This window comes from Astatotilapia calliptera, chromosome 3 (assembly GCF_900246225.1).
Source record: "Astatotilapia calliptera chromosome 3, fAstCal1.2, whole genome shotgun sequence".
Classification (NCBI taxonomy): domain Eukaryota; kingdom Metazoa; phylum Chordata; class Actinopteri; order Cichliformes; family Cichlidae; genus Astatotilapia; species Astatotilapia calliptera.
In genome coordinates, this window is record NC_039304.1 from 11,522,604 (window position 1) to 11,541,784 (window position 19,181).

At 43.9% G+C, this 19,181-nt stretch overlaps 1 protein-coding gene across 6 annotated transcripts in view; it reads right to left on the reverse strand.

Moving 5' to 3' along the window:
- Positions 1 to 1,292: 1,292 nt before the first annotated feature.
- Positions 1,293 to 19,181, reverse strand: part of LOC113018611 (nuclear factor 1 B-type) — a 59,331-nt gene continuing 41,442 nt past the window's right edge. For 3 of the 6 annotated variants that reach the window (XM_026161780.1, XM_026161778.1, XM_026161782.1), the window contains 8 exons: positions 17,710 to 17,830; positions 17,015 to 17,133; positions 13,923 to 14,057; positions 13,631 to 13,815; positions 11,425 to 11,557; positions 10,699 to 10,781; positions 6,643 to 6,731; positions 1,293 to 3,145 (listed from right to left, as the gene is read on the reverse strand). In XM_026161780.1, coding sequence (XP_026017565.1) covers positions 3,013 to 3,145; positions 6,643 to 6,731; positions 10,699 to 10,781; positions 11,425 to 11,557; positions 13,631 to 13,815; positions 13,923 to 14,057; positions 17,015 to 17,133; positions 17,710 to 17,830 — 998 coding nt within the window. In that variant the 3' untranslated portion in view covers positions 1,293 to 3,012. The remainder of the gene's footprint in view (positions 3,146 to 6,642; positions 6,732 to 10,698; positions 10,782 to 11,424; positions 11,558 to 13,630; positions 13,816 to 13,922; positions 14,058 to 17,014; positions 17,134 to 17,709; positions 17,831 to 19,181) is intronic. The other 3 variants (XM_026161779.1, XM_026161784.1, XM_026161783.1) reach the window with 3 other exon arrangements.

Consider the following 19,181-nt stretch of genomic DNA (forward strand, 5'->3'; position numbering starts at 1 on the left):
TAGAAAGCAGTCCCCACTTTGGTCGATAAAAAAAGGAAAAGAAAAAAACACCCACAACAACAACAACAACAACAACATCATCAACAACAACAACGACAAACAACGATATCAACAAAATAAATGCATTACAATATTATCTATCTCCAAACTAGCTTCTAATAATTGACGCATCTATAAGCACTACCTACATAGGCAAAACTTGGTATTGCATAATTTTCATAATTCTGAATTCCACCCTCCGCAATAGTAACTGGAAGATGAACAAAATGAGCATTGAGAAAAGAGAAAAAAAAAAAAAAGGAAAACAAAAGATGACAGGTTATTAGAAAAACCACCAAAATACTGAAAACAAACAAACAAACAAACAAAAAAATGCTGGTTGATTACAAACTTTAAAACGGCAACTATACACAGCCTTGATATGCAATGTAACTGTGACATAGAGTAGTACATGAAGTTAAAAATCAACAATTTCATTCAGAGTACAAAACAATTCTTATCATAAAAATGTTAATTTTTTTTTCTATAATGATAAATGCAGCAAAAAACAAGTGTAGTGATGTCTCTATATTCAAAGGCAAGGCACGTAATGTGGACTATATGTCATCGTGCAAATTAAGAGTACTGGAGAGATTTTTTTTTTCCTCGTATATAAATATGTCTGGACTGGAGAGGCAATGGCCGTGAACACGCCACGCGCAATTCTTGATTTCGGGGATTTGCCACCACCTGGATTCGGAATTTCAGCTTTCAACCTCTTCCACTTTAGAGTTAACCTTGCACAAACTGTAGCTTTACCCATAAGCCCACGCTACATTTGCATGAATAATACAAATTTTCCCATGAATTAACACTTCTTATTTTCTTTTTTTCCGTAAACATAAGCTTTAGAAGCTGTTGGCCAAATGCGTATGCTCTTGATCTCATCGTGAACATTTATGCGCACTATGTGCATCTCGTTTTCGTTACTTACGATTTTTCTGAAATAAATAAAAAAAAAAAAATCTCCCCATAATGATGGGAAGGGCTCAAAATAAGTGCTGGTTTTGCTCAGCGCTGCACAGGTAGCTTTAATGCTCGCCTTCAACTGCCTTTCCTACTTAATGTTTTTACTTTTTAAATTTTTTTTTACTTTTTTCCACGCGAGGAGACGGATATCGTGACTGAAATCAAATTCAGATGTTTCTCAAACATTTTACCCATAAAACATTTCATATTTATCCCCCTTCCTTTAGAGTCTTAGGGCTGACAGACTGATAGCTTCCCTTCAAAAATTCAATTGCACTTGCCTCTGTCGCATTTTTTTTTTTTTTTTTATATTCCTTTTTTTAAAGGAGATGCTAATTCTTTCGTGAGGGGTCCAATCTCAAGCCTAGCATTTAGTGTTGTTTTGAAAACTGCATTTAGAGTTCTCAACCTTTACCCATAAAGCCCCTTTCAGACATGCACTCCTCTCCATTAATCTGACAGCATCTTAACATTTACGGGCAGCTTTCGACACGGCGCAGGTCTCAGTCGTACTGACGGACAGGCATGCACAAGTTTACCGTACAGAAGAGGGCGTTTTCACTGTTTTCACAGCAGATATTTTAACATATCAAAGCAGGAAAGGGTGCAACATGCAGATGTTCTGTGACGACCCACTGGTGTCACCACTTAACGCTCTAGGTAACCTCTTAACCATCACTTTTCAATTGGAAAGCTGTGAACTGGTGCGGTTTTTAGCCAAAACATGTCCCACAGGACAGGAACTGCTATCTGTCTGGATGCTGGATGACGCTCCAGATGATGGCAGTTTACCCCACCAGCACCCATCCTAACTTGTGCAGACTTTGTTGCCCTTTCAGCCAGGAGGGTTTGCTTTTGGCGTCCAGCGTTGCCACTGAAGAACATCCTGTGCCCATCTCAGAGATGCTGCTGGCTCAGACCAAGTAAAAAGGTCGGAGAAGTCCTGCTGTTGCGTTTGCTTGCTCACTGACCAGCTTGCCATGACTTACTGGGACACTTAATGAAAACTGAGCCATCATCCTGTCATGTGGAAATGTCTCCTGTGAACAGGGTCTGTGGCGGCGAAGAGAATTAAATATCGCCGGGCACATCTTGCGGCCACAAATGCAGCAAGCCTTTTGCACATACCGAGGCTGTCTGCGGCGCTGCCATGAGGAGCGTTCACGTAAGAGTTACCGGGGTCTTAATCGCTTTGACAAACCCGTGAAGCCATGTCTGAAAAGGGCCTAAGTGTTTACATTAATTCATGAAGTAAGTAGCAGTAAAGAATAAACAAAGTCAACACATTTTTCTGAACAAAGAGTCGTATCACAGTAAACTGAAATCAAATGGAAGAAGAAACACTCTGAATTCACAAGTTTTTGTTCCTATGGTGCACACAGTGAATCGTTTGATGCGGGAAAGCCTCTTCTCAAGAGGTCTCAGTTGGAGAGCTTAGAGTCTCTGAGCCATCCACCAGGCAGAGGTTGTCAAATATGCAGACCCCCTCACTTATGCGTGTGTGTGTGTGTGGGTGTGTTTGTAAATCTAGATTTTACATCTTCCTCCAACATGGAAAAATAATAGGAATCGCCGCTAAGAGACTAGAGTGTCATGCAATAAAACATTAAGGCATCTATACATCACAGTATCTGAATGGATTGCAAAGTTCTGCAACACACAACAACTGACTGGTGGGTGGTAGGTGTGTGTGTTTGTGTGTGTGTGGGCCGGGGTGAGGAGACAGCAGACCTGAAGCTTCTTGGTTTTTTTTTTTTTCTTCTTTCCTCTGAACGAACCCTCATCTTCACTTCAGGGCCAGTGTCCATCATCGGGAGGGACGGGAGTGGGGAGGGAACAAGGAGGGGCTGGGATGAGGGTTGGGGGGGGATAGTAGAGAGGGTTATGCAGCGCTTGCTGCTTTGCTGGTTTCATCCATGGCTGTGGACACCTGTAGTGCTAGCTCCGCACTACCAACGCCCCCACCCATCTATCCACCCTGGGGGTCATCCGGCCTCTGTGTGATCAGTTCCCTGTCTCGGCGGGGACCAGGGGCTCACCAATGATGTTTATGCTGTAGTTCTGGTGGACATTTGTTGGCAGAATCGGAGTCCCGTTCGACACTTGGAATGGAACTAAGCTCGCCCAGGTACCAGGACTGTGGAGACAGAGAGACAGAGAGAGAGACAAAGAGATTACTCCTGTGCCGTTTGCAGTCAAAATCAGATTCTTTCACCCAGTTATCCTGAACGCTGCTTCGCTAATGACCAGCTCTGCTGTCATTGAGGTTCGTGGTCTCGCTGTTGGTTTGTTCAAACGCAGATAAACAAAAAAAAAAGCTCGTTAAACTAAGCTGAGGGGATCCCACTTGATTCCCAGTGAAGGACATCGTGTGAGAGGGCCGTGACGCAGCCGCTCTTCTGTGCATTAACGGCGGTGGAGAAAAGCGCGATGGGGGGGAGGAGGAGCGCGATTGGTAGCGGCGGTGAAGGAGGAGTGGTTGTGGGTAAAAAGTGTGGGGGTCCCTACACAAAGCTGTTCCATCCCTATTCATCTCACGCTAATGGCAAAACAACACAGTGATTGTTCCTGGGGAGCAACGGTGCTAACTGAAAACGCGAGCGGGAACAAACAGCATGTTGTTCCCGAGGGGTGCTGCGCAACGTAGATGTCAGATAATTAGCCCCCCCTTGCTCTTTTCTTCCCCGCAGGGCCCCAGTGTGCACTCATCTAACCCCCTCCCACCTCTCGTATCACTCCCGCTAAGTATGAAAATACCTGTGTTACACTTTTCACCAATAACCGATGCACGCATACGAAGCATCAGCACGCTGTTGCAGCAGCTGAAACGTGATGGATGGAAAAAAGAGCAGGAAACAGATAAAAGTGAGGAACGCAGGAGTGAAGGGAAAATGCAGAAAAAAGGAAAGAAAAGGAAAGCAGGCTTAGATGGGAAAAGGGGACAAGGAGGTTTTGTTTTTTGGGGGTTTTCTTCACATGAAACAAAACACAAGACAAGCCTCGAGTCTGATGATGCTCCTGTGCAGAGACTCGACTCTTTGTGAAACTTCAGTATTAGAACAACACTGTCTGGGCTCATAAAAGCAACTCATCAACCAGTCTGCATTTTTTACAAATCACTAGTCACCGCTCTTTTACTTAAAACAATGGAAGTGCAAATTCAATTCACCTCACGGCCCGAGAGGCCCGACTCGCTAATAAAGAGTGAAAGACAGAAAACACAAGAGCCGAGGAGACGCATTCAAAACAAAAGCAAACATCACTCAAGTTTTAGGTTGCGTTTCAGTGCGCAAAGTGTTAAAAAAAGACTTCAAGGCTAATCCTCTCTAGCAGTTTTTTTTACCGTCCAGCCCGTCCTCGTTCTATCCTCTTCCCTCCCTCCTTCTCTCTTTCACTCTGCCAAAAATCATCGGACAGGAAACGGGGGATTAAGTTTTTCCTACCTTTCTGAACAAAGAGCGCACAGAGCGGCCAAGGACTGCAGCGCTCTCCTTTTCTTTCTTCCTTCCTTCCCTTCTTTTATCTCGCAATGTTTCGCTTTTCTTATGAAACGCCTCTCAGGTAATGACTTACATTGTTTAGTAGGTGTGTGCGGGGGGTCAAACAGCTACAAAAATGCACTTTTTTTTTTGCACAGATCAGTTTTAAACTGGCTGCCTGTCCGCACCTGCATCCTATAAGTAGGTTTTTTGTTTTACAGTACAGAATAACTCTCTGCATCAGTGTCTGTGCATGCATTAGGGTGTGTGTGTGTGTGTGGGGATCAGTTGCCTCATTAGTATGACTGAACTTGTGCAGGAACTAAGGGCCCCATTCACAGGAAGTTAGATGTTCAGGCATTTTGTCCCCTGTAGCTTTTAAATAATTAAAAAGACATAACATAAAGACAAACATTTTATTTGAAGCTATTTGTTGTTGTTGCAATCTTAACCTGCATCAGTGCAGCTCCTCTAGATTTTGTCTCCACACGAGCAGCTCTGAGCATGGCTAAAAGACCTGACCTCCATCGCCGCGTTTCCTTAGGTAACCTTCAAGATGGCCTCCCCCTGCCCTGTCCGGCTCACAAACCTCACTAATTCTACTCCCCGCGAGCACAGCCTGGCCATACAGCGTGCTTCGTTTAAGGATTAGCTCCCTAAATTAGATTATCTAATGGCATCTTAATGGATTGCTGACCCATTTCCTGCACAATAGCAACATGCGAGTCTGGCAGCTTTTTAATTTGAGGGCTAGTACTGAAGAGGCCTAGCGAAGCGCCCCATTTAAAGGGGCGAGCAAGATAAAGGAGAAATCAAACTGATCTCATCTGTATGTTGAACGATTGGGCGTAAATAATCCATCAAAGAGGGGAAAAAAAGTGTAATAGAATTACCGTCCCCATCCTCGCAATAACTAAACTGAATCCAGTCGGGATCTATTCTATCTTTTCTTATTACTGTACGAGTCACATGGCGAAAGGAGGAGGAGTGAGCTGGAGTGCGAGTGGAAAAAGAGACCTCAGGCTTGCAGCGGGGGACATTTTTCTCTGCTATCTCTACTGGCCCATTAGGAGGCCTTTCGAAGGGGGTTCTGCTGTGTGCGTTTGTGTTTGTAAAAACATTTGTAACTTCAGCGAGCGCAAAATGACCTGTACACCCACACACACACACACACTCACACACACACCCACACACACTGTACATATCCAGGGAAAAGGGGAAAGGGGAGACGTAACAGGAAAAGGCTTAGCTCAGCTTGCTCGCTCTAGCATGGTGAAATGGTTCAGGTTTTCCCCCAGAGAGGGAGAGATACAGTATGGAAGCGAGGGAGGAGGGGTGTGTGTGTGTGTGTGTGTGTGTGTGTGTGTGTGTGTGTGGAAGGTGGGGGGTCTGTAACTTTAAGTTACAGACAGTAAAGCATTACTTGAGCACAAAGTTAAACAAAGCTAAGCTTGTTTAAATACAGCGAGCAACTTAACCGCACATGGCTAACAATCTGACCTGAAATGACTTCCTTTTTTAAATTTTCCACATGCTTTGTCAAATTAGTTACATCAAAGCATTATTTTGTTGTTTTTATTAAGAATGAATCCAAGAGGAAGAAAGGCTTTATTTCAAAAGCTGAATCACACTGCAAGAGTTGTCGTTATGCAGCGAAATATAATATTGGTATTTGTATTTATCGCTTTCCAACAGATATGAAAAGAAAATATGACCTTCTCCTCTCGTGGTTTGTGTTCGTGTGCATTTACAAAAGTTGGTTCTGGGGAAAACAGAATGAAGGGACTCCGCTGCTAATCGAATTCTCAAGTGCAAAACAAGAAGAAGTTACTGGGAAATGTATAAAACTATTAAGGCATGGAAAAGGAGATGAAGCAACAGAAAGGGGGCGGGGGAAAGAAAACACGAGGGAGACACAAGGAAACGTGTGTTTTATCAAAGGCATGACCTCATCTCGAAAAAGGTCAACATCTGCAGCAATAACAGCCACGGCTACTGGCCCCGTAATTGCGTTTATATGTGAACGTAAAGAGGAGACAATCAAGGAAATCATACATTATACTGAGTTACTCATTTCAATGCTTATATGTTGTGTGTTTGTGCATGTGCTGAAAGAGAGACAGAGAGAGACGGCATGAAAGAATGAAAAGGTTACCTTTGCCAAGTAATCCCCAAAGTGTCGTCAGTGGCACTGGGGCCATAATGCCTGCCGTTTTGAGTCACGCTCCAGTCACACTTCCTCAGCTGTCAATTGAAACCTAGCAGTCAGATCACTGGGCCAAGACAACTTCCACTTCAGATTACACTACAACTCAACACTGTATACACACATGCATGCAAAAGAGCCTAGGACAGGAGCACGGGAAATAAAAAATAGATTTTTTTTAAAAAAAGGCTCCAAAATGAATCCTAAGAATGAAAACTGAGTCAGTGTTTTTAATACTTATTGAGATAAAATAACAGCTACAGGTGAAACAGACAGAAAATAAAAAGCATGCATTACAGTTAGTGGAAACAGCTAACCTGGAAGCAAAACAAAAAACAAAACGAAGTTAGTTAGTTAGAAAATGTGAGTGGCATCATACAGGAAGTTCATCTGTGAGCAGTCTCTACTGTTTTATCTTGTTTATTTATTTATTTCATTCTACCTGGTAAACCAATGAAGCCATGCAATCCACTGGATGCATGCACCCTGTCCATAATGATTGCTTCACTCTAAGTGCACTTTCAGATTCAGGACGCATGCCCTCAAGCATGCAGACTTTTTTCATTAGCTAACTGTTTTTATTGATTAAGGGTCGCAATTACAATGAAGTTACAGCACTCGCCCACACACACACACACACAAATACACGCACGCGCCAACGCGCACACTAACCCCTTCTCCCCTGTTTTAAGACATGCCAACCTGACATACAGATTACAAATTACTGCAACAAAAAAAAGCCACGCACAAACTGTGTCTCCTTTGCATGCATTATGCGAGCGCACGTGTCGGCAATCCAGCTGAGAGCTATCTCTGCCAATACCAACCTAACCTTGCCCTGTGGTCAACACATTCATTTAGTAATGCATCGGGATAAAACTGCACTGTTAGCACTCCTCGTGCAGTGGCAGACGTTTTGCAGAGGCTCTTAAGAGGGATTTAATCAGATATACGCATACGCTGAATATTCAGAGCCATTTGCAACGGTCAAGAAATGTGTTCTTTTTTCTCCGAGCACCTGGATGAACACATCGGGAGGGAGGGGTGGTGTGGGGGCTGATGGTTTCCTACTTAAGCCATACTTAAATTGAGGGATGTTTGCGTTGTGTTCCTTCATCTTTCCTGGAACAAATGTGAAGTAATGGCAAGAAACAACCAGCAAAGGGAATTCATTTTAAGCAACGGTGACGCAATAACAGTCATTTGGTTTCAATTTAATGTATCGGTTTCACTTGATGAATTGCTTTGAGTGGCTGATTAACAAAACTGAATAGGAAACAACGCAAACTTGTTTCATTCAGTGTGTTTTCTCAGTATTTATCAAATGCTGGGAGACCAAACCCCCACGCTGTTCCCGCACTCTCCAGCCTGACAAAAGCTTGGAGAGAATGCGCGGGTTGGGCCAGACGCTCGGTGCCACTGCTCCTCGAGGGGCTCGCCATCTGTCCGCTGGCACCGACACATCAGAGTCGCACGGGCAGCGGGGAAAAAAGGGGAAGGAGCCGGGGAACGTTAGCAAACAGATGCGGGCAGATTGTGGATTAGAATCCTTCCTTAGATAATACCAAATGACATCTGATCACGGATCTTTCCCTGCGGAATGCTAGATGGTGGCATTCCCTCGAGGGGTTAACCAAGGCGAGAGATGAATGGAGGGTTTTCACACATTCATTGCCTGGGAATCGTAGAGCAGGTGTGAGAGCGTGTGGTGGTGGTGGTTTGTTTTGTGTTTTCATTTTGAAGACTAGTATTAGTGTGTCTGTGTCCGAGGATCTCTATTTCGGTGGTGCGACATTTTAAAATAGGCATGAGGTGAGAAGTAGATTTTTTTTTTTTTAAATTTATTAGCAAGTTATCACAGGAGACATGCTTTTTTATAGCAATGAGATATAAATTTAACAATAATTCGTAATTCGGTGATGATCAGGAAACTTGGGTATTCCAAAAACTGTCGTTCCATCAGAGCCCTCTGCTTTTGGTTTATTTTATTTAATATCTCTGGCAGCGGCAAGGAAATGCGAAACAGATTCAATGGAAGTCACGGCCTCTATCAATCACACATACAGACAGAGACTGAACCTCCACGGTCCAGACACAAGGCTGACCGCATTTAAAAACCTTGACTGTCTCTTTCCCGTTCCTTCTCGTCCTCGTTCCTACCGAGCCTAGCCAGAAACGGCTTCAACCAAACAACTGACATCGTCAGTAAAGTCTTATGGACCCCCCACACAATACGCATCATTGCCAGACGAGGACAATGACTGAGCATTCGGTGAAAGTGTTTAGTCCTGAGGGACTTGGCTCGGTGTCTCTCTCCGCTCCACGGGGCCAGATCCTAGGCCGCTAAATCATACCACAGAAAACAAAAACAACTGCGACAAGCAGAAGCATGATGAATCAATGCGAGGACTATTTAGACTTCCTTAAGCCGACACAAACATTTATTCTTGGCGATATAGCATGTAACCTTTCAGAAAGGTATCATTGTTATGCTTACAAGGCTCTCATTCTTCTACATTTCTAAGCTACTGTCTTTTTGATAAAATGCTTCCCAAACCAAATCTAAGGGAATATGTAAGGCCCAAAATAATTCATCTTTTGACTTGTCAGTGCAATAAAATCACAGAATTATGCCAACAAAACATAACTGTCATTAACTAATAAAACTAGTAATTAAATCTTTGACTATATTTCTTTATTTTAAGTGCCAACAGTCCTTACTGAGGGGATCTTTATATATCTGGCTGATTTCAAAATCTGAAACAGAAAGGCTTTGTAGCCTCGGGGAGCCACGGTTTGGACAAAATTCAGCAGTTCATGCAGCTACTCTCAGACTGCCGCTGTCTTGTGTAGTCACTTTGTGCCCCACTGAAAGAAGTAGCAGGGCTACTAGAAATGTGGAAGACAAACTGTGCGACATCAGCCAAGTGAATCCTCCCTCTCCTCCTCCCTCTCCTCCCGAGTGGGATAAAAGCATCCCACGACTGCTGACAAATATTCCCCCCTTTGTTTTTTTTTGGGTTTTTTTGCCTTGATTTTAGGAAATTCAAGTGAAAAAGGCAGAGAGAAAAGGAAAGACAGAAAGAGAAGTGAGGAAACAGAGGCCAGCTTTGTCTTTTTTTTTTCAAACTAAACATAAAAAAAAGTGAGCTGAGGAGAAACCCAGCGATCATTATGTAGCTGTGTGCAGATGCATTCAATTAGTTGTGGTTGGAAAAGCCTTGGCTCAGAACAGCGCTTTCAATAAGACTGGGTAGGGGAGAGCACTCTCCCTCTCTCGTCCGACAACACCGCAACAGTTCTAACCTCGCACATACGCACACCCCCACACACAGAGAGACACACACATCTATCCCAGGACATCCAGTAGCCAGTCCTGAGGCAACCACCCGACGCCAACGCTACATATTTAGCACGTGTACGGTAAATGAGGTAAATGAGTGTGCTGACTACGTGTGGTATGCGTGTGAGAGCTTCTAAAGTACGTGTAGAGGAAACAAAAACACATTTCACTCTCAAAAGCATCCATGTGTACCATCCAGCTTCTAATGGCAATGACCCTTCACCTTTCTTAAGGTCTCTTTTTCCTCAAGTGTGGAATTTAAATTCAAGCACACTCACTCAAAATGATAGTTTAAAATGGGCATAATTTAAGCTGTTAATTTAAGCTTCTCAATTCCAAAGTGAAAATATTATGCTTGCATATCAAAGGTTCAATTGTGGTTTGAACAAACAAACAAACAAACAAACAAATAAAAGAAAGCATTGCTAATTTTTTATGCCAGCATCCACGGCTATGGTTGACCTCAACTTATCTGTTGTTTAATCTGAACTTCTGAAGTGCTCTAATCTAAAGGGATCGTTTACTGCTCCCTAGAAGTCAGTAACAGTGTGTTTCTGGATTTTGTAGAGAGCAGGGATTTGATAAAATGGGTGGAGACGTGGGAAGGGGTGAAAGGATAAGATGAACAGGTGAGCTGAGTGCTGAAGGGGGTGAAACCTCACCTGTTGCTGGTGCAGGAAGGTGGGATCTCTAGGGTTTAGGCTCACAAAACGATTAGCTGTTGGCGTGCCAGGCGATGAGTAGCCTGGGTAGCATAGCATCACAAAAAAACAAAACAAAAACAGGAATAAGTGTCTGGATTCAAATTTGGATGTCGGGAATTTACATGGAATTGACTGCTGTAACCATAGTAACATTGTTAAATTCCACTGATACTCTAAACTATAAACATATAGTGAAAACTGCCTGCAGGGGTTCCGCAAGATTCAATGCTGGGACCACTCTGATTCTTTTTATCGTTTGCTTCTAATGTCAGACACAGCCTAAAATCTTTTTGTCCCCCACTAGTGGTTTATGGTCTCACCTGGCTGCACTGACAAGCATACTCCCGGCCATACAGTTGGCATGGTTACCAGAATACTGATACTGAGTGATTGAAACAGACAAACTGCTAACTAGCTTTGTGTCACTCTCATGTTCACTTACTCTTCAAGGGTTATTTTATTCTAAGAGAAATAATTAGATCAGTGCTGCCCTTAGAAATGACTTTCCACCTTAAGTGCGATGCAAATTGAAAAGATGCAAATTTAGAGCACAGACTATACACTACATTAAAAAGCACAATCCAGTGTGTTTCTAGCGTGAGCTACTACACTGTGAGGAAGTGCTGTATTTGCTGTACTGTAGGTACTGTGTGTCAGTAGTGGGCAGCAGGTACTGGAGCTCACCTTCTGTTGATGTGGGCTTGGTGTCTGGCATGGAAAGCGAGACAGGTCGCACAGCGCCGTGGTGTGGGGAGGGAGCCAAAACTGGGGTGAAGTGGCCTGGGACCTTTCCAACAACCTGACCACTGCTGTTAGGCTGCAGGTGGGGTACAGATGATATAAAAAAAAAACAAAACACAACAACAACACAATTATGCACTTTATTTTTTTTAAGACCTGAAATAAGTGTCACAGCAAACACGAGCTGCATGTTCTTGTAAAAACACCACCTAAAATCTTTCACTTCTCTTTTATTTGAAACATAATTCAGTAGGAGTAATAGAAACCAGGATCATACTGAAATAATGCATCTGAATTAACACAAAAAGCAAAGAAAATCTGTTTTCCCCCCTAAACATCCACATGTAAGAACCGCATTTGCTTTGCCCGCCACCAAAAACGTGTCACCTTATAAAACGACAGACTGTGTCCAGTGACTTGAGTTTACAAGCGCTTGCTCCCTTGTTAATCTGCAGAGGGGTAGATCTCAATAAACCAAGACAAGCATGCAACAAACTGAACACTAAAGAGGCTGAACATCCTATCACGGCGTCATTTCCCTCCTTTTCGGGGGAGGGGGGGACGGGACATAACCGCCTCTGTTTGCCCTGAGAAACTTACACTTAACAACAAAAGATTGCTGGACCACTGACTCTCACACTTAATGCTCCGCCTGAAGAAAGGATTTTAGTACTTTCAGCCGCTGTCCTGTCACAGTTATTACCAAAACTCTGGGGGGCATGAGCAACAATAGATCTTCAGTCAATGACAATGTAATTCCTACATGATTCTAAACAATGATTTTAATGGCGCTCATAAATGGAATTTAGGGGGACCCGGGCATGAAAAGACGGAGAGAGAGCTGTGGAGTGACCTGTTACAATGGCGTGAATGTGCCAGTATAGAAAGAAAAGCAGTGGGACTATATATATGGAGAAGGAAATAAAGGAAGCTAGTGGGAGCTACTCTTTCAGACGGCTGGAGACTGTCTGGGGCGTTCATTTCGGGGCCGCCCCAAGTTCAAAACTCAAACAGGCCTTTTTGGAAAAGAATTGTGTCCGCAGGGTTCCCTTCCATGTGAATAGAATGTTTAATTAGAGTGTAATATAATCTGCGTTAAAGCAAGCATAAAAACATTCTGGCACTCGTCCATGGGATTATAAGCGCTGTGTTATTTGCTGTGCCCCCCCAACCTTCGCTACCCCCCTCACCTCAGTCTTCTTGCGCTCTCTCTTCCCTACCGGAGCCCACCTCGCTAGCCAAGTCACCCCCCCCCCAACTTTCCAGCACCCCAGCAGAGGGCCAGTTAATTCTGCACAAGAGCTGGGCCCCGGCAACGGCAAATATTTACAACCTTTATCATTCCCCGCGGTTTTTCTCTGGAGTAACCCTCTCTCCTCCCCACCTCCCCACACTTCCAGCCCGCTCCCTGCTCTGGAGATGGAGCCGTCTACGAGGCCTTTGTTTACAGTTAGAACAGCGGGGATATAAAACTCACATAAATATCACACGGCTCTCTCATCTATAGAGACGCCTGCTAGCTCTCTCCAACACACTGGCCGCAGTGTGTACCCTGAATGTAGAAAAGCCCAGAGCTATTTGATTTACTGCCACGTCTCCGTGCAGTATTGTTTGTCATGTGTGACTGCAATTGCAATAGTTTGTCCAGTATATCAAGCAGAATATATATATGCTTTTTCTGTCACATGAAGTGGCAACAAAAAAAAATCAGTACTTTCTCCTCTGATATCATGTGATTTACACTAAATTCATTAATTTAAAGTGTAGTTTTGCCTTTTTTCCAATATTCTATCCCCTCAAAAAGTGGGAGGGAGGCAGGAGTCCATCAAATTTAGTCATCCTAAGTGTATAAAAAGTGCAGTTTGAGGTTTGTAATATAAAGATATTTAGAGCAGGAAAAAATAATCTTCCCTGATGCAAAAAGCACTAATGAGGCAGTAATGCTGAAATACAGACAAACAAATGCTGTAATTCATACATTCGTTCTCATCTTTAATCTGTCGGATGGAAACGGAGCCCAATAATATAACAAAGAACGACTAGAGGCCGTGAAAGTTGTGCCAAACAACCCTACGACTTCTGGCTGAAGATCTGGCTTACAGCCTTTTGAAAACACGGGGGAAAAACGAAAAGACAAAAAAAGTCTGACCTGGCTGCTCTGCGGGCTGGACGGGTCATATGACGGCACGTAGCTCTTGAGGGAATCAGCAGGGTTGAGATGAGGCGGGTAGCGGATGGTGGGGTGCGAGAAGTAGGACGACGCCGTCGGGGGCAAGATAGCCGAGGCCGAGAACTGCAGCGGCGAGTGTGGAGGGGGGCTCCTCGCCGATATAACTGCAAGACACGCAGACAAAGGAGCGGAGAGAGTATGAGCCTTTGACTGTGTTTAGGCAGGGAATGAAGTCAAACGTTAAAGAAGAGAGTCAGCATTTGGAACTCACCACTGTGTCCTACACTTGTTAGGCCTGGGTGATGAGGCTGAGGGAAAGTGCTGAGTCGTGGTGAGGAGTCCTGCGGAGAGGTCGGGCTGAACAGCGGCTTCTCTGGCTTCTTCATCGTAGGAGAGGACATGTCTGCTGGTAGGGAAGGGCACACGAACACGTGACTGAATCTGCACTCAGAAAACGTTAGCGAGCCTTTTTGATTATTGCTCAAAAGTTCGAAAGTTGAGCTTCTTTCAGGTTACGGTACAGTCATGGGACTCAAGTAAAAAAAAGTTTCTCCCAACTTCCCTGACATGAAATGACTTCCCTAATGGAAAAAAAATGAACTTTTAAATATTTTCTTTTGCAGATTTTTAAAATTTTTTTTGTTGAAAATTAATCAAAGATTTCCCCGTAGCTTGTACTAATTCTTCCATTTCTCATGAATGAAAGGAGCTGAGTGCCAAAAATGAATTACAGTTGAAATTAAGCAGAATTTGATCTGCTTGGGATTAGTGCGATCAGGGGACCGTTTCTTTTCCCCCCCCCTTCCCTTTCGCCAGCAAATGTAACTCACAGATGAAAAATGGACTCTGCAAATTGCAGACATCCCCAAGGGTCAAAATCACATATAATCTCTGGAATCATTATAAACCACCGGACATCCGCTAGAAATAAAAAATGTGTCTTCTGTCATGTCTGAGAAGACAATTAAATCCAGTGAAGTGACACGCAGTCGGAAAGCAGCTGGTCGCTCAAATAGGATTTAAGGAATCTCAAGACCCTCACGTAATCTTAAATAGAATATTACAGTGTTACATCTGCTTTGTTTGGCCTCACACACTGTTTGACAAGCCACCGTAATTCCCCATGAATAATCCTGGAGGCTCAGCACAAGACACGGAATTTGTTTAGGCAATTCGTGTAGTTCTATGAAGTCAAAGTAGGTGCACAAACTCAACTTACGAGTCGCTCATTATTGCTGCTCTACACTTTCGTGAGCAATGTTCTGCTGTCACGGCTGCGCAGTTTTCAATTTTCCATGGTAAGACGCAGTGTCTGAAGGGAACGTGATAACAAATAGATCCGAAAGGCAGTGGCTTATGTCTGCTTGTGCTTCTTCTATGAACATTCATCAAGTGCTTTTCTGGTCTGTCACAGATTCTTGCGGTGTATAACTTTCACATCATTCATCTCTTCCCCCCCATTCTCCAAAAAAAAAAAGAAAGAAAGAAGCTGTGTAAACCCCATTTGTTCAGACGTTTCTGTAGCGTTAACCGTCCTTCCCTCCCTTTTCCTAACAACAGGGAAGGATCCACCCAAGTGACGGGAAAAATCGCTCATCACCAGAGGAGAGAGCGACAAAGGTGGCTGGAATTCAGGGGGATTTCCCAGTCTGAGGTTGCAAGAGGATACAGGCTTAAGTGCTTTCATTTTGTGTCAGAGGAAGAAATACCTTGGAGAAGATTTATATCGCTACCTAATGTTTCCAGTAAAAAAAAGAAAAAAAAAGGGAAATATTTTCTCTAGAAGAAGTATTCAGCGTCTCCTCTCTTCTGCTAATTAACTGCTTCAGAGACTGTCCCAAGAAATTAAACTGAACAATTAATTAACAGACGTTAAACACTTTAAATAGTTTAAATAAAAAGGTCCAAAGTGTCCTTGCAGTTAGAGCGGATTGGCCGTCCTTTGGAAACAATATATTTTGTATTAAAGGGGGTAAATATGACACCGTAATGCAAAAAAAGGAGACAAATGTGAAAATGTACAGTACTTTAACCAGAGCACAACACAAGAAAGAAACTATTTCTTCCACTACATGGTGAGGTTTTGTCAAACGGCAACCATGTGGACAAAATAATTGCTTGGCACTTAGTATGACTCATATGGGTTTAATATCACCCCACTTCTCATTTATTCTCTCTTGACAGAGTAATGGCTGTCTTTGGAGAGTTTCCTACCCACTGCTTTCCCTTTCTCCTCACCCCAAGTGTCTAAGTTTACACAGAGCCATACTCTCAGGCCTTGTGCACAGGGACACGCTGAAATTTCATGCAGCCACATTGGGCTGTGGCTGAATCCCACCAGTGCTGCGCCTCCTGTGTATCATGTGGTGTTTTTCCCCACTCAGCCTTCCTACTTATTATATTAAAATAGTTGAGCAAACCAAAAGAGAAGTGTTCAAAGTTCAGACCGAAGCTAGAAGCCGCAACAGGGGGGAAGAGATGTGCTTTACTTTCAATGATACCGTTCATCACGTTCAAACAAAATGTTTACTACTGCCTCACTTGGTTAAATCCAGATGAAGTGTGGGCATCGGAGTGTTGAAGGAAGTCAGCAGAGAGTGAGAATGATCTGGAAACGTGGGAAAGCGAGGCCTTAATTAAAAGGGCGACGGGCTCTGCTCTGCACCGGGAGACGGCGAAATAAGACGTGCAAGCGGCCCTGTGAAGATCTCACTCTCTCTCGGACGGAAACACACATCTTTATCTACTTCCTTATAATGTGAGCCCCATGCATTCGCTTATTACGAGTTCTTTCCCTTCTGTGCATTGAACTCGATCATCAAAAGTCCACCGATTGGCTTTTTGTCCATAACTCACTGCGGATCTAAATCGGATGAGATTTATGAAAAAGAAAGCGCCGCGTAAACACAAACTTAGAAGGAAATTCCAGGGAGCTGTTGCATACAGATAATAATTCACTTCAAAGCAGTTGAGCCAACACTCTACGCTACTTCCTTTATACAAGCGACAGGTGCGAGAGAACAAAGATTTGTATTCAACCAGCAACTCCAAACAAATGTACGTATTTATAATGACTGTTGATGCCCAAGGCTATATCTGCCATGGTATGTATTTTCAGAGCGGTGAGCAGCATTGATGCACAGTAGGTTATGACAAGGCTGAGAGTTTAAGAGAGTTCAGCTGCTGTTGCAAAACAATGCTAGGTGTTCACTTTGATCAGATCTATTTGCATACAAGGACACAAGATCTTCTCATCCCTCTGCAAATTATCTCCACATGCTCTTGTGCAACCGTGAGCCGAGCACGCTGTATGTTTGTGCAACCATGTAAATTAGAAGGAGAACGATACTGGGAAAGACTCACCTCCGTCTCTGTCGCGCCAGTTTGCCTGACTGTTTGGCGGGCTGGGTGACGAGTAGAAGTCGGGTCCCGTCGGGCTGGTGTCCATGTTCTCCTCCATGTTGACGGTTTTGGGCCTTTTGCTGCACACATGGAGAAGTTTACGGTTTGATGCAGACAGTAGTTTGGGGGACCGCAACTTTCGAGAACGCAAGATGGTGTCAATACTGATTTAGGGGCAGTTGGAGAAGATGTTTGACAAAGATTAACTGGCATTATGTACAAGCTTAGTTAAAAGGGAGAGTCCAATATTTTGGGAAACACCCTTGTTTGCTCTGTTGCCAATAGTTAGATGGGAAGACTGATGTCACTCTCCTGTTAGTGTGCTAACTCTAAAGCTAAGGGCTGGAGATGTTTAGCTTAGCTTAGCATAAAGATGGAAAGCAGAGGGATGCAGCTTTATACTGACTAAACAAATGTAGTATAATGCGGTAGGCACATTTGTCATCATCTTTGTTTCATTTGTGGTTCATTTTGGCAAAAATATATACAAAACAGTATCTCGGAAGAAGTCGGTGCACTTCCCTTAAATTTAATAAGATATTTTTGTGTTTAAAATGATCAGATAAGAAAGCAAAGTCACTCTGATGCTGCAGCAGCACTTTTATCTCCAAATAGCTCTTATCCTGAAACTATCTGTTGCCGTAACTTCCACTGACCTGCCAGGAGGGGAGGACAGGGGGCGATGCAGCCCCACGCTGGAGTTCAGGTCATGATAGTAAGGTTGGCTGGGCATGTCCGCCATGGAGAAGTTTACTGTTGCACCGTGGGTAATGGGCACTGCAAAGGACACAGAGAAAAGGAAATCAATGTCATCACCATCTTTCGCACAATTAGATGCACAACGGCTTCATCGGCTTGTGTGTTTAGAACAGGCGAGTTATTTTTATTTGGCTAGATTTCTATTTGGCTTTACAACAAATTAAAGAGTGAAATGTTTTTCTTTTTGCATTAAATGCCTCTTGTGAAAGTTAAAACGATGCCTTCGGCTTGCTTCTAAAGAAACTCGTGGCAAACGTTCACAATCGCCAGCATTTCCTTCACTTCTTTATCATCGGGCGCAAAACTTGGCAGTTTCCTCACATAATGATTTACAGTGGAAAAGGTGTTGTTTTTCTCACTGCGGTCAAGGTGAGGGATATTGTTTCAGTGGGGGCCAGGCCTGTGTTTACAGAACAAAAGAGGTTCACCACCCAGCTTCGCTCTCTCCCGCTCTCTTTTTCCTCTGCCTCTCACTTTATCTCTCTTCAGTGTGTGGCCCGCAAGGCAGCCTGCAGCTCGAGCGGTTGGTTGGTTTGGAGTGGATGAGAGGATGGAGTGTGTGGCGCCGTCTGTTGTGGTCTGAGGTTCACCACTGGCCTATCCCTCCGCCAGCCTCCACCCTGGCAGCCCGCTGTAGCCCTGGCAAAGGCCCCTACCCGCTGCTACCCATACCGAGCTGTCTGTGGAGGAATGCACCCGGCCCGCGGACGCTTAAGATGAGACCATTGTTTTTATTTTGTCTGTTTTTTTTTAAATTTTCTCATTCATAGCTTTGAACATTCCCGACGATTTCTCTGTGTGCTGGTTTCTCTTTATGGCTCTTGGCTCAGCACAATATTTGTTGACGATGCCACTTGGCCACCCTGCCAGTCATCTCATTTGATCATCTGGGCTTGGACATTTAGGCGTGAAAACCACCCCAAAACAAAAACATTAAATAGACAATGATTCTGAATCAGCTGCAGGAGAGGATTTACTTTGAGTAAATTCGCTCAACAGTTGCCCGTGCATGCCCACGTTTTCTGTTGACAAAATATTGTTACACTTGCAGTCGAGGCTCCTGTTGCAAATAATGAGCGTCCTCGGCGAAATGCAGGACTGCAAATCAGCCTTGAACTCCGCAGCCCCCCTTTCATGGACTTCAAAGAATGTCTCAACGGCCTGGAGAGTTGGGAGAGAAGCGCGATGACGGACGAGCGGCTGCTTAGATATCTTCCCAGGGAGCGACTGGCTGAGTGAGTGACAATTCCTGTGCGTCCGTCGACCTTTTTAAAATTCCAGCGCGACTTCAGTCGGCTTTAGTGAAACCAGGCTCGGTCACATGAGAGCAAACATGGCAGCTCAGAGGCCATCTGGTCAGGGGGCACAT